The following is a 14,772-nucleotide window of genomic DNA, read 5'->3' on the forward strand; positions in this document are numbered from 1 at the left end:
GTTCGCGCTTCTATCAAGGTAGGAAGACGGGAAAAAAGAAATAAAGAAACAAAAGTCATCCAAGGGGGAGGGGCCCCGGGAGGAGCCGGGCTGAGGCCGGGGCGAGTGTCCCCAGGACAGGAGAGCCCCGTCCCGGAGGAGCAGGAGCTGCACCAACCTTCCCGGGCGGAAAGGCGCTCGCAGGGAGTTAGAGCAGGAACCCAGGAGGGCGGGGATGCCCTCAGGCTCCCAGGGACAGTAACAGGGACCTGCGCCCCCGGGAGAGCACACCACACCCCGTGGCTGAGCTCCCTAAAGGGCTGCAGTGAGGACCCGGCTCGACCCTGAAGCAGCTCCGCGGCAGCTCTGGCAGAGGCTTCGCGCGGATGGGGCTGCATGGCGGGGAGCGCGAATCCAGCAGTGCCGGCCCGGGGGGCACAGGGCGCTGGGGACACAGCCCAGAATCCGGCCTCTCCCCGGGACAGGCAGAAGCCAGGAGGGCACAGGACAGCAAGAAGGCCCCTGCCCCAAGCTGAGCAGATCAAGGCCCCTGCAAACTGAGAGCTCTGTAGTTACTGCAGGAGCTGAATCCAAGGCTCCAGACCTGGCCCCAGCCACTGTGGTTGTTCCTCCTGGGGCCTCACAGGATAAACAACCCCCACTGAGCCTCACAAGTGGCCTCACCGGATAAACAGCTTAAACATCACTCACTGAGCCCTGCACCAGGCAGGGAGCTGAGCAGCTGCCCCAAGTGCTAACCCTGAGAATCCGCACAACAGGCCCCTCCCCCAGGAGACCAGCTAGACAGACAGGGGAAAAATAAATTATTGACCAAGCAGCACTGGAAAGTTCCAGGGGAAGTCGAGGGATTTACAGTATACAGAATCAGAGGATACTCCCCTTATTTTTTGTTTTTGATGTCTGTTTGCTTCGCCCCCCTTTGTTTTCTTTTTTTTCTTCTCTCTTTTTTCCATTTTTTTCTCTTTCTTTCCTTCTGTTTTTCTTTGTCTTTTGTTCTTTTTCTTTCCTTCCTTGAATTCTCTCTTTTTCCCCTTTTCCCAATACAACTTGTTTTTGGCCACTCTGCATTGAGCAAAATGACTAGAAGGAAAACCTCACCTCAAAAGAAAGAATCAGAAACAGTCCTCTCTCCCACAGAGTTACAAAATCTGGATTACAATTCAATGTCAGAAAGCCAATTCAGAAGCACTATTTTACAGCTACTGGTGGCTCTAGAAAAAACCATAAAGGACTCAAGAGACTTCATGACTGCAGAATTTAGATCTAATCAGGCAGAAATTAAAAATCAATTGAATGAGATACAATCCAAACTAGAGGTCCTAATGATGAGGGTTAACAAGGTGGAAGAACGAGTCAGTGACATAGAAGACAAGTTGATGGCAAAGAGGGAAACTGAGGAAAAAAGAGACAAACAATTAAAAGATCATGAGGATAGATTAAGAGTATTAAGTGACACCCTGAGGAAGAAAAACCTACATTTAATTGGGGTTCCCGAGGGCGCCGAAAGGGCCAGAGGGCCTGAATATGTATTCGAACAAATCATAGCTGAAAACTTTCCTAATCTGGGAAGGGAAATAGGCATTCAGATCCAGGAAATAGAAGATCCCCCCCTTAAATCAATAAAAACCGTTCAACACTTTGATATTTAATAGTGAAACTTGCAAATTCCAAAGATAAAGAGAAGATCCTTAAAGCAGCAAGAGACGAGAAATCCCTAAATTATGGGGAGGAATCTAAGATTAACAGCAGACCTCTCCACAGAGACCTGGCATGCTAGAAAATCCTGGCAGGATATATTCAGAGTCCTGAATGAGAAAAACATGCAGCCAAGAATACTTTATCCAGCAAGGCTCTCATTCAGAATGGAAGGAGAGATAAAGAGCTTCCAAGACAGACAGGAACTGAAAGAATATGTGACCTCCAAACCAGCTCTGCAAGAAATTTTAAGGGGGACTCTTAAAAGTCTCTCTTAAGAAGAAGTCCAATGGAGCAATCCACAAAAACAGGGACTGAATAGGTATCATGATGACACTAAACTCATATCTTTCAATAGTAACTCTGAATGGGAATGGCCTTCATGACCGGATCAAAAGGTGCAGGGTTTCAGGCTGGATAACAAAGCAAGACGCATCTATTTGCTGTCTACAAGAGACTCATTTTAGACATAAGACACCTACAGCCACAAAATAAAAGGTAGAAGAACTATTTACCATTCAAATGGTCCTCAAAAGAAAGCAGGGGTAGGCATCCTTATATCAGATAAACTAAGATTTACCCTGAAGACTGCAGTGAGAGATGAAGAGGGACACTATATCATCCTTAAAGGATCTATCCAACAAGAGGACTTAGCAATCCTCAATATATATCCCCCGAATGAGGGAGCTGTCAAATATATCAATCAATTAATAACCAAAATTAAGACATACTTAGATAATAATACACTTATACTTGGTGACTTCAATCTAGTGCTTTCTACACTCGATAGGTCTTCTAATCACAACATCTCCAAAGAAACAAGAGCTTTAAATGATACACTGGACCAGATGGATTTCACAGATATTTACAGAACTTTACATCCAAATGCAATGGAATACACATTGTTCTCAAGTGCACATGGAACTTTCTCCAGAATAGACCACATACTGGGTCACAAATCGGGTCTTAACTGATACCAAAAGACTGGGATCGTCCCCTGCATATTCTGAGACCATAATGTCTTGAAATTAGAATTAAATCACAACAAGAAGTTTGGAAGGACTTCAAACACGTGGAGGTTAAGGACCATCCTGCTAAAAGATGAAAGGGTCAACCAGGAAATTAAGGAAGAATTAAAAAAGATTCATGGAAACTAATGAGAATGAAGATACAACTGTTCAAAATCTTTGGGATACAGCAAAAGCAGTCCTGAGGGGCAAACACATCACAATATAAGCATCCATCCAAAAACTGTAAAGAACTCAAATACAAAACTAACCTTACACATAAAGGAGCTAGAGAAAAAACAGCAAATAGATCCTCCACCCAGCAGAAGAAGAGAGTTAATAAAGATTCGAGCAGAACTCAATGAAATCGAGACCACAAGAACTGTGGAACAGAGCAACAGAACCAGGAGTTGGTTCTTTCAAAGAATTAATAAGATAGATAAACCATTAGCCAGACTTATTAAAAAGAAGAGAGAGAAGACTCAAATTAATAAAATCATGAATGAGAAAGGAGAGATCACCACCAACACCAAGGAAATACAAACGATCTTAAAGACTTATTATGAACAGCTGTACGCCAATAAATTAGGCAATCTAGAAGAAATGGACACATTTCTGGAAAACCACAAACTACCAAAAGTGGAACAGGAAGAAATAGAAAACATGAACAGGCCAATAACCATGGAGGAAATTAAAGCAGTCATCAAAAACCTCCCACAACACAAAAGTCCAGGGCCAGATGGCTTCCCTGGGGAATTCTTTCAAACGTTTAAAAAAGAAACCAAGGATCCCTGGGTGGCGCAGCGGTTTGGCGCCTGCCTTTGGCCCAGGGCATGATCCTGGAGACCCGATATCGAATCCTACGTCGGGCTCCCCGTACATGGAGCCTACTTCTCCCTCTGCCTGTGTCTCTGCCCCTCTCTCTCTCTCTCTGTGACTATCATAAAGAAAAGAAAAGAAAAGAAAAGAAAAGAAAAGAAAAGAAAAGAAAAGAAAAGAAAAGAAACCATACCTTTTCTACTAAAGCTGTTTGGAAAGACAGAAAGTGATGGAGTACTTCCAAATTTGTTCTATGAGGCCAGCATCACCTTAATTCCAAAACCAGAAAGACCCCACAAAAAAGAAGAATTATAGACCAATATCCCTAATGAACACGGACGCAAATATCCTCAACAAGATACTAGCCAATAGGATCCAACAGTACATTAAGAAGATTATTCAACATAACCAAGTAGGATTTATCCCCGGGATGCAAGGCTGATTCAACACTCATAAAACAAACAATGTGATTCATCATATCAGCAAGAGAAAAAACAAGAACCGTGTGATCCTCTCAATAGATGCAGAGAAAGCATTTGACAAAATAGAGCATCCATTCCTGATCAAAACTCTTCAGAGTGTAGGGATACAGGGAACATTCCTCAACATCTTAAAAGCCATCTACGAAAAGCCCACAGCAAATATCATTCTCTATGGGGAAGCACTGGGAGCCTTTCCCCTAAGATCAGGAACAAGACAGGGATGTCCACTCTCACCATTGCTATTCAACATAGTACTGGAAGTCCTAGCCTCAGCAATCAGACAACAAAAAGACATTAAAGGCATTCAAATTGGCAAAGAAGAAGTCAAACTTCCCTCTTCACTGATGACATGATACTCTACATAGAATACCCAAAAGACTTCACCCTAAGATTGCTAGAACTCATACAGCAATTTGGCAGTGTAGCAGGATACAAAATCAATGCCCAGAAGCCCAGGCATTTCTATACACTAACAATGAGACTGAAGAAAGAAAAATTAAGGAGTCAATCCCATTGATAATTGCACCCAAAAGCATAAGATACCTAAGAATAAACCTAACCAAAGAGGTAAAGGATCTATACCCTAAAAACTACAGAACACTTATGAATGAAATTGAGGAAGACACAAAGAGATGGAAAAATATTCCATTCTCATGGATTGGAAGAATTAATATTGTGAAAATGTCAGTGTTACCCGGGGCAATTTACATGTTTAATGCAATCCCTATCAAAATATCATGGACTTTCTTCAGAGAGTAGGAAGAAATTATTTTAAGAGTTGTGTGGAATCAGAAAAGACCCCAAATACCAAGGCGAATATTAAAAAAGAAAACCATAGCTGGGGGCATCACAATGCCATATTTCAAGTTTTACTACAAAGCTGTGGTCAAGACAGTGTGGTACTGATACAAAAACAGACACATAGATCAATGGAACAGAATAGAGAATCTAGAGGTACACCCTCAACTCTATGGCCAACTAATATTCGACAAAGCAGGAAAGACTGTCCATTGGAAGAAAGACAGTCTCTTCAATAAATGGTGCTGGGAAAATTGGACATCCACATGCAGAAGAATGAAACTAGACCACTCTCTTGCACCATACACAAAGATAAACTCAAAATGAATGAAAGATCTAAATGTGAGACAAGATTCCATCAAAATCCTAGAGGAGAACACAGGCAATACCCTTTTTGAACGTGGCCACAGTAACTTCTTGCAATATACATCCACGAAGTCAAAAGAAACAAAAGCAAAAATGAACTATTGGGACTTCATCAAGATAAGAAGCTTTTGCACAGCAAAGGATACAGTCAACAAAACTAAAACCCAACCTACAGAATGGGAGCAGATATTTGCAAATGACGTATCAGAGAAAGGGCTAGTATCCAAGATCTATAAAGAACTTATTAAACTCAACAGCAAAGAAACAAACCATCCAATCATGAAATGGGCAAAAGACATGAACAGAAATCTCACAGAGGAAGACATAGACAAGGCCAGCAAGCACATGAGAAAATGCTCTGCATCACTTGCCATCAGGGAAATACAAATCAAAAGCACAATGAGATACCACCTCACACCAGTGAGAATGGGGAAAACTAACAAGGCAGGAAACCACAAATGTTGGAGAGGATGCGGAGAAAAGGGAACCCTCTTACACTGTTGGTGGGCATGTGAACTGGTGCAGCCACTCTGGAAAACTGTGTGGAGGTTCCTCAAAGAGTTAAAAATAGACCTGCCCTACGACCCAGCAATTGCACTGCTGGGGATTTACCCCAAAGATACCGATGCAGTGAAACGCTGGGACACCTGCACCCCGATGTTTATAGCAGCAATGTCCACAATAGCCAAACTGTGGAAGGAGCCTCGGTGTCCATCGAAAGATGACTGGATAAAGAAGATGTGGTTTATGTATACAATGGAATATTACTCAGCCATTAGAAATGACAAATACCCACCATTTGCTTCAACGTGGATGGAACTGGAGGGTGTTATGCTGAGTGACATAAGTCTATCAGAGAAGGACAAACATTATATGGTCTCATTCATTTGGGGAATATAAAAAAATAGTGAAAGGGAATAAAAGGGAAAGGAGAAAAAATAAGTGGGAACTATCAGAAAGGGAGACAGAACCTGAATGACTCCTAACTCTGGGAAACGAAGTAAGGGTAGTGGAAGGGGAGGTGTTGGGGAGGGTGGCTGGGTGGCAGGCAATGAGGTGGGCACTTGACGGGATGACCACTGGGTGTTATTCTGCATGTTGACAAATTTAACACCAATAAAAACTAAATTTATTTAAAAAAATAAAAGTTATTTAAGTCTACTGTCCTGAAAATGCAAATCAAAACTACAATGAAATATTTCCTCACACCTGTCAGAATGGCTAAAAAAACCACACACACACACACAAATGACGTTTTGGCGACAATATGGAGAAAGAGAAACCCTCTTGCGCTTATTGGTGGTAATGCAAACTGGTACTTCTTTACTACTCTGGAAAACAGTATGGAGCTTCCTCAAATAGTTAAAAATAGAAACTGCCCAATAATTCAACAATCAATTGCACTATTGAATATTTATCCAAAGAATACAAAAATATAATGCTAAGTGAAGTAAGTCAGAGAAAGGCAAATACCATATGATTTCACTCATATGTGGATTTTAATAAACAAAACAATTGAGAGAAGAGGAATAAAGAGAGAAAGAGAGGCAAACCAAGAAACAGGCTCTTAACTATAGAGAACAAACTGTTGGTTACCAGAGGGGATGGGTGAAATAGGTGATGGGGAATAAGGCGGGTACTTGTGATGAGTACTGGGTGACGTATGGAATTGTTGAATCGCTAAATAGTGCACCAGAAACTAATATTACACTGTATATTAACTAACTGGAATTAAAGTTTTTTTTTATCCATGAGAGACACACAGAGAGAGGCAGAGACATAGGTAGAGGGAGAAGCAGGCTCCCTGCCAGGAGCTTGATGTGGAACTCCATCCCAGGACCTCAGGATCATGACCTGAGCCAAATGCAGACACTCAACCATTGAGCCATCTAAGTGCCCACTAACCAGAATTATAATAAAAACTTTTAAAAAAAGACTACTGCCCTGATATTCCTTCTGACTTTTAATTATGGTTTGTCTGATCTGCTTCTAGTTAAATTCCAGAATAGGCTCTCATTTTAAAAGAAAATGGTCTATAAAAGTAAGAGTATGATTTTTAATAATTATTAGATAAGTCACTTTACTGATTATGCTGATCTTCTTTACATTTTTTCCCAAATCAGAAAATTGTGTAGTTTTATTAGTGTGCAAAGAGTTGATAGTGTTACTCAATCTCTTCATATATTACAATAATTTACAACCAATTGACAGAACTCCAGGATATATTCCCACGACACTAAAAATATTTCTTTTTTTTTTTTTGGAACAAGGAGGCTATTGAAAATCAGAATCACAGACTTACAAGGGAAACACTGGTAAATACATATGGAAGTATATCTATACTGTAGGTGTAATGTGCTGTTCTTAAAACAAATTGCCAAATATTTTGCATGCTGTGGTTTTTCTTTTGTTTCTCTTTTGGTTCAGCTTGTAACATTTTCATCCTCCCTTTCAGTATTATGTTAGGACTACCACTGCAAGCCTAATATATTAAGGCAGCATATGAATATGTTTTGCCCGTTTATTATTTACAGCCCTCTATGAGTCATTCCACATAGATTCATTTGTATAGGCGTTTTCTCCATACAATGTTTTCTGCAACTCATCTTTATACTCTGAAAATATGAACCTCTTTAGCCAACACCTACTAGCTATCATTTCTTATTGATAACTCTTATCAAAGAGTTCAAGACTTTGGTGCAATAAATACAGGAGAGATGGCAAGATTTCTGGGAATAAGAATAGAGATTACACACACAGTATAGGCCTTTGTTCTTTAAATATTTGGAAGCTTGTTGAAATGAACATGGAATGCTCATGCTGTGTAATTTGAACTTTAAAACTTTGAAAAACTAATAAATTATACAATGTTCCAAGAAGGTGTCTCAAAATGACTATTATGCTGAATGAAATAAGTCAATCGGAGAAGGACAAACATTATATGGTCTCATTCTTTTGGGGAATATAAAAAATAGTGAAAGGGAATAAAGGGGAAAGGAGAAAAAATGAGTGGGAACTATCAGAAAGGGAGACAGAACATGAAAGACTTCTAACTCTGGGAAATGAACTAGGGGTGGTGGAAGGGGAGGGGAAGGGGAGGTGGGCGGGGGGTGGGGGTGACTGGGTGACGGGCACTGAGGTGGACACTTGATGGGATGAGCACTGGGTGTTATTCTATATGTTGGCAAATTGAACACCAATAAAAAATAAATTTAAATTAAAAAATGACTATGAGAATCACTGAAAGTAATAGTAGTGACTTATGAACAGTTCAGGACCACAGTTTCAAAAGAGGCAATATCTTTAAATACCATCTGATATTTATGCTGACAGAATTTGCCAAGGCAAACTGCCATTTGAATACATTCCCTGAATAGTTTAAAAGATGCTTTTGTGAAAACCTTTCAAAGTCAATAACATGGTTAAAAACCTGCCTCAGGTTATTGTTCAATGTTGTTCTGAACTTTGTACAGGAAGAAACATATAAATTACAATCTTTTTTTTTTAGATGAAACAAACACTTCCTTGATTTAGGATAAAACCTGTAATTCTGTTCTCATGTTAAGAAAGCAATAGACTGTGCTAGAAATAAAACCTCTTCCCCTCATCCTTTTCCTCCAAAGGAAATCCCTCATTTAAGAGACTCATTTTTTCTCTCCTTTTCCTGAAGGAAATTAGGAGAAAAAGTAAAGTATACAGTCTCTTTGAAGTACATGCTTTTTGTCTTTAAAAACTAGACATATATATGCTCCATTAGAAATCAAAAGAAGGATGCTAACACCATAGCTGCTGATGTAAAAAAAAAAGTAAGCTCAAATATACTTGTTTATAAAGGTTTTCACTTTTAAATGGGGTTTAATAAACAAAACGCAAAATCAGACTATAAATACAAAGAACAAACTGATGATTGCCAGAAGGAAAGGGTGTGAGGGTATGGAGAAAATGGGTGAAGGAGTGGGAAATATAGGCTTCCCTATATATGGAATGAATAAGTCACTGGAATAAAAAGCATAGCTCAGAGCTACAGTCAATCATGTTATATTAATGTTGCATGGGGGCAGATTGTAGCTACACTTTTGGTGAGCATAGCATAATATATACAGAAGTTGAATTACTATGTAGTACACCTGAAACTAATGTAACATTGTTTTTCAGCTACAGTCAAAAAAATTTAAATAAAAATAAATGGTATTTAAGAGCATGGCAAATATCCCAGTTGTTTTACCAGGAATTGCCATTATCGCGAAAAGAAATTTGGATCACAGCAGTTTAAGGACCAGTTCACCTTTCCCCTTGCCTTGCCTCGCTTCCCTTCCCCACCTTGCCACAAACACACACAAGGACAGCTTGTGGTTTCATGGCCGGAAAACAGGCCCAGCAATTTATCACATCTCCCTTAAACAGGAAACAATTGGCATGGACATTTTTACCCAGCAATTAGTTGGACTTACAATTTCTACATCTTTATGTAACTGCAAGTATAAAAGGGCTGACCAAAGCTGAAAACATGGGCCTCTTTATCTTATGACCTCATTCCTTTCTCTACAACCTACTTCCCTGAACAATCATTCACTTTAGTGAACACACCCTTGAACAATTTATCAAAGCAACACACCCCTCCCCACAGAACAGGAAATTTTTCAGATACTGTATAGAAATCCTGGCACAGCAAAGGACCTACCCACAATTTTCGTCACCAAAGAAAAGGGGGAAAAATCATGTGAACAAAGATAAACCCAAATTGAGTAATTGATAGCAGAAGCTATCAATAACACACATAAAAACACATTTTCCCTGACCAATTTCTAGAGTTAAATTTGGTTGCAAGTTTTAACTTCAAAATAATGGTAACCCATATTAAGAAGACTAAAACTTGTTTTATTCAATAAAATATTGATGGCCAAAGCACAAAATAATATTTAAAAATGAAATAGAGATATATGGAACACTTACAGACCAAATCCTGTATATCTATCTTCAATGTGGACTCTCCCTGAGATAAGCAAACAGTAGTCATCCAAATAATCACAGTGATTCCCCCATAATAGGCAATTAATAAATATTCAATTCAATGAATCACTGTTATTAAAAATATTTTATTTTAATTCAATTCTCTCACACACAACAGAGTTCCTTTTGCATACATGGAAAATATCTTGAACTTCATGAAAAGCTAGATTAGTGGATGGGAAATATATATGTTGAGTAATTTTGCATCAATGGCATTCATTAAGACAGTATTTCATTTTGAGTTAATGATGGTAGGTTAATACTTAAACTTTTTAAAAGATTGAACTGTAAGTTGTTTTATTTTGTTTTGTGTAGTTTCTAGAACTTCACGTATTCACAAGACTGCATTCAGTTTTAAAATGCATCTGTGCCCTTGATTAACCCGTGTTTGATTTTACCTGTCCATATGGATCAACCTGGTAATTTTAATTCTAGAATCAATTTAGACAATTTCTACATTGTCTGTTTTCTGCATTCAATTTTCTCTGCTCTATCAACCAGATAAAAAATAACTGAGAGTATAATAAAATATATTAATAATTATAGACAGGAAACAAAGCAACAGTATATCTAGAGAAATTTAAAATATATTTATACTTATAAACACCATTTTATTGCACCAGAAGGTGATAGAGGAAAAACACGTACTAAAAAGCCAAATAGAAAATACTAAAGTGTTGTAAAGAGCATTTAGTTAAATCTAAAATATCTACTACATAAGTTAAAATTAAGATCTGGAGGGAAACAAAGAAGAGTGACATCAATTTCAGTTTTTCAGTGGGAACATATTTTATTATATAAATATAATTATTGTATATAATTATATATAATTATTTTATATATAATTATTTTATTTTATTTTATTTTATTTTATTTATTTTAATGTAGGCTCCACATCTATCATGGGGCTTGAACTAACAATCTTGAGAACCAGAGTCACATGCTTTACTGAGTGACCCAGCTAGGCAAACCAATTATATATATTTTTTTAATCTTATAAATTATCTTAATTATCTAAAAACACCAAAATGCTAAAAGATAAAGTAAAAATTTAACTGAATTTGTGATGACCAGCAATTGATTATAATACACATTCTCCTACCTGCCAGAATCACAAACTCTAGCATCAGAATAGTTGCTACATACCAACTCAAAATGTCTCTAAAACATGACATATTAAATAAAATAAAATAAAATGACATATTAAAGAGATACTTTATTAAAACATGAAACAAACAAAAAAGTATTTTGAGTAATATATATTGTTTGCTTTTGTTTGGCATTGTATGTTATAAAGCTGCTGCCACATCTTACCCATTACATTAGCATTAATTAATTTCAGATTAATTTCAAAATCTAGGATCTACTTTACACAATGTCATCCTGCCAAAAAAATAGGGAGAAAGAAAAATAAAATAGAGTTTCTTCATCACATTATTTGTGACAGCTATCAAAAAGCTTTCTTGCCAAATTATCTTTTAGTAGACTTGTAAATACCCTTTGATATCTAACTCAGTTTGAAATTTTATAGTCAAATTTTCTTCTTATTTCACTAAGGGAATGTCCTTAAATTAAACATTTAAAAACATTAATCTCTTTTGTCAATTTGCTATTAAAGAGAAATAAAAATTTAACAGCAGGAATTTAACAAATTATAAATATTGACTATAGAACAAGTTTTAGGATCACTTTATTGTATACTCTTAATTCAACTTTCATTTTTAATAAATTAAATTTATATAAATTTTTAATAAATTAAATTAAAATTTTATTTTATTTTGTAAAGATCTTATTTATTTATTCATGAGAGACACACACACACACAGAGAGAGGCAGTGACATAGGCAAAGGGAGAAGCAGGCTCCTTGCAGGAAGTCTGATGGAGGACCCAATTCTGGGACTCTAGGATCACAACCTGAGCCAAAGGCAGACGCTCAACCACTGAGCCACCCAGCGTCCCTAAATTAAAATTGTAAATTAAATGCTTTAAATTGTCCTTTACTACATATCCAGAATTTCACCTACCTCATCCTCACACACCCCTTAGTTTTCTTTCGTTTCAATTATAAATAACTTCAGACTTCAGAACACCCCATTCCAATCTCTTATCCCAGTTTTTGTGGCAATATTTTGTGTCCCTAGGTTTCTTTATAAACTCCTCTACAGGGAAATGTGTTTGAGGATGGAGATAGTCTTATAAGAATCTCTTTAGTAATTATCAGGTAAAGAGATGATAAGTCCTGTAAAAAAGCTCAAACAGCTTGGTCCTGAGATTATTAAAAATGAAAGTTGAACTAAGGAATATACAATAAAGTGATCCCAAAAGTTAATACGTAGTCAGTATTTATAATTTGCTAAATTTTTGCTGTTAAGTTTTTATCTATCTTTACTAGTAAGTTGACAAGAAAATAAATTATTGTTTTTAAATAACTATGCCAGATAGGGTGATTTTAGCATTTCTATAATAAATGGTACCTTGTTTTTGCATTGTTTTGGGGCTAATAAGGAACATACATGACACCTACTATGTTGTTCATTAACATCCTAATGCTAAATATTGGCATGTTCATTCACATTATTATCAGTTATACAAAGTAGTATTTTTTACCTTCATATTTTTTCTTCCTTTTGACTTCAATACAGGTGGAGTTTTTTTCAACTAGGAAATTACTGACAGTAAATCCTAGATTTTTTTCTTCATATTTTTCCCTCAAATTAAGCTAAGCATTAAATACCAGTAAAATTGTGGCCCTTGTAGTTGTGTTATCTATATCTTTAAAAAATATTTTAAAGAGTTTTAACATATACTTTAGAAATATTGCTTCATATCCTACCATAAATTGTGGCTTTGGGGAAAATAACTTGTATTATTCTAGATCAGTAAAATAATATAACATCAGATAATATTATTCCAATGATTGCTTTTTGAATTTTTACAGTATAAATTTTTATCTTGAAAACATAATTTTAGTTTGGACAGATGTTTCCAGAAAGCTTAAAGTCATGCAAATTTAGTGTAAGGGTATTCAAAGAATGAAAACACAACGGAGCTTTTAATTTTATATAGCCTTGCAATGTTCCTTTACATTCATTGGCAAGATTATTAGCACATATACTGATGCTAAAATAACCCCTTTAAAGGCAAATTTATTTTATTAAAAAAATTATTTTATTTTAAAAGGTGTCTTAGAGTTCTGCTTTTTAAAGTTTTTGTATAACAATTACTTATATCTGGCCTTCCTGAATCCTATATCCACTTTTTCAATCCTCTTACCAATATTCATATATTATTCACTTTGGCTGACACCAGTGTGTCATTTTCAGAAGATGAAACACATATGACAATCTGTACAGATATTTGTTCATGTCACTTATCCAGGAGCAGCATACTATTTGCTGAACACAAATAACTGCTTTTCGTTCCATATAAGCCATTGTCTCTGAACTGCCATATTTAATATAAAAAAATCTGTTTACTTCTGAAATAAAGTGAATCAATGTGAACTTATTCTACAAAAAATATTGTATTTAAGTTGAGGATTGCATTACATCAGGGGCAAAAGAATACCTCAGTTCCGAAACTTCAATCAAATCCAACAAAAAATTGAGTCATCCTATGCTCTAGTTAGATTATGAAACTCATTGGAGCTGTTAAACAACCACAGGCACTAGTAAATGAAAAAACAACAAGAGAAGGAATTTGGATGACCGTATATTGCTTATATAGCTGCAGTCCACCAAAAGATAACATCCTATAGAATAGGCAGAGAAGTAGAAAAAGCAGAAAGAAAAGAAATGAGGTTGTCTCTACAAATCTGGCATAGTTATCTTTATGGTACCTGAGAATGGTTGCTCCAAACCAAATTTTGGTGGGAAGAGACAGCTTTAATAGGAGAAAGCACTTCCTGTGAGGTGATGGGGTTCAAGGCCTGAACCACCTTGTTCATTGGCCCACTGTAGGTCCTCACTCTCTCATACACTACATTTTTTTCTGGAGGGTTCTGGGTTTGGCTTGACTGATGGTAGCAGTGGTAATGCTGAGGCTGGCACTGCAGCACCTCTGGGGGCTGTGGAGTCCCACAGCTGCTGCTGCTCATCTCACTCCAATAGCTTGAGCTCATGATGTTCTTAGTGGTCAACAAGGTACTTCCCAGATGCTCTCCCTATGGAACAAATAGAGAGAGAGAGAGAGAGAGAGAGAGAGAGAGAGCATGCTCGTGAATAAGGGTAAGAAGGAAGGCAAGCAGGCACACGTAGAAGTCATTTAGCAACCCCCTCTGCCTATAGTGGTGCCCAGGAGAGGTTAGAGTTACCTGAGCAGCAGCAGGAACTGGTCTGGCAGCTGCAGAGAAGGGAGCAAAGTTATTTGAGTACAAATAAAAAGCAGAACCACCCTGTAAGATTGCTCCAGGAAATGGTACTGACACGCCCCTCAGGATTACCTGCCAGGAGAGGCCCTGCTTTGCCACAAAGATACAAGGCTGCATTCAGGTAGATAAGAGAGTCTGGAAAGAACAGAAATGAATAATTTTAGGGATGAAACGAGATCTTCCGAGTCCACAGGCTTGGAAATTCATTTAACTGTAAATAGGCAG

At 37.3% G+C, this 14,772-nt stretch overlaps 1 protein-coding gene across 1 annotated transcript in view; it reads right to left on the reverse strand.

Annotated features, from left to right (window-relative positions):
- POF1B (POF1B actin binding protein) overlaps positions 1–14,543 on the reverse strand; it is a 112,863-nt gene extending 98,320 nt beyond the window's left edge. Inside the window, exons 1-2 of the mRNA XM_026016762.2 lie at positions 14,491–14,543; positions 14,017–14,340 (exon numbers count right to left, since the gene is read on the reverse strand). Coding sequence (XP_025872547.2) covers positions 14,017–14,298 — 282 coding nt within the window. The 5' untranslated portion in view covers positions 14,299–14,340; positions 14,491–14,543. The remainder of the gene's footprint in view (positions 1–14,016; positions 14,341–14,490) is intronic.
- Positions 14,544–14,772: the final 229 nt, after the last annotated feature.

This window comes from Vulpes vulpes, chromosome X (genome assembly GCF_048418805.1).
Source record: "Vulpes vulpes isolate BD-2025 chromosome X, VulVul3, whole genome shotgun sequence".
Taxonomy (NCBI): Eukaryota; Metazoa; Chordata; class Mammalia; order Carnivora; family Canidae; genus Vulpes; species Vulpes vulpes.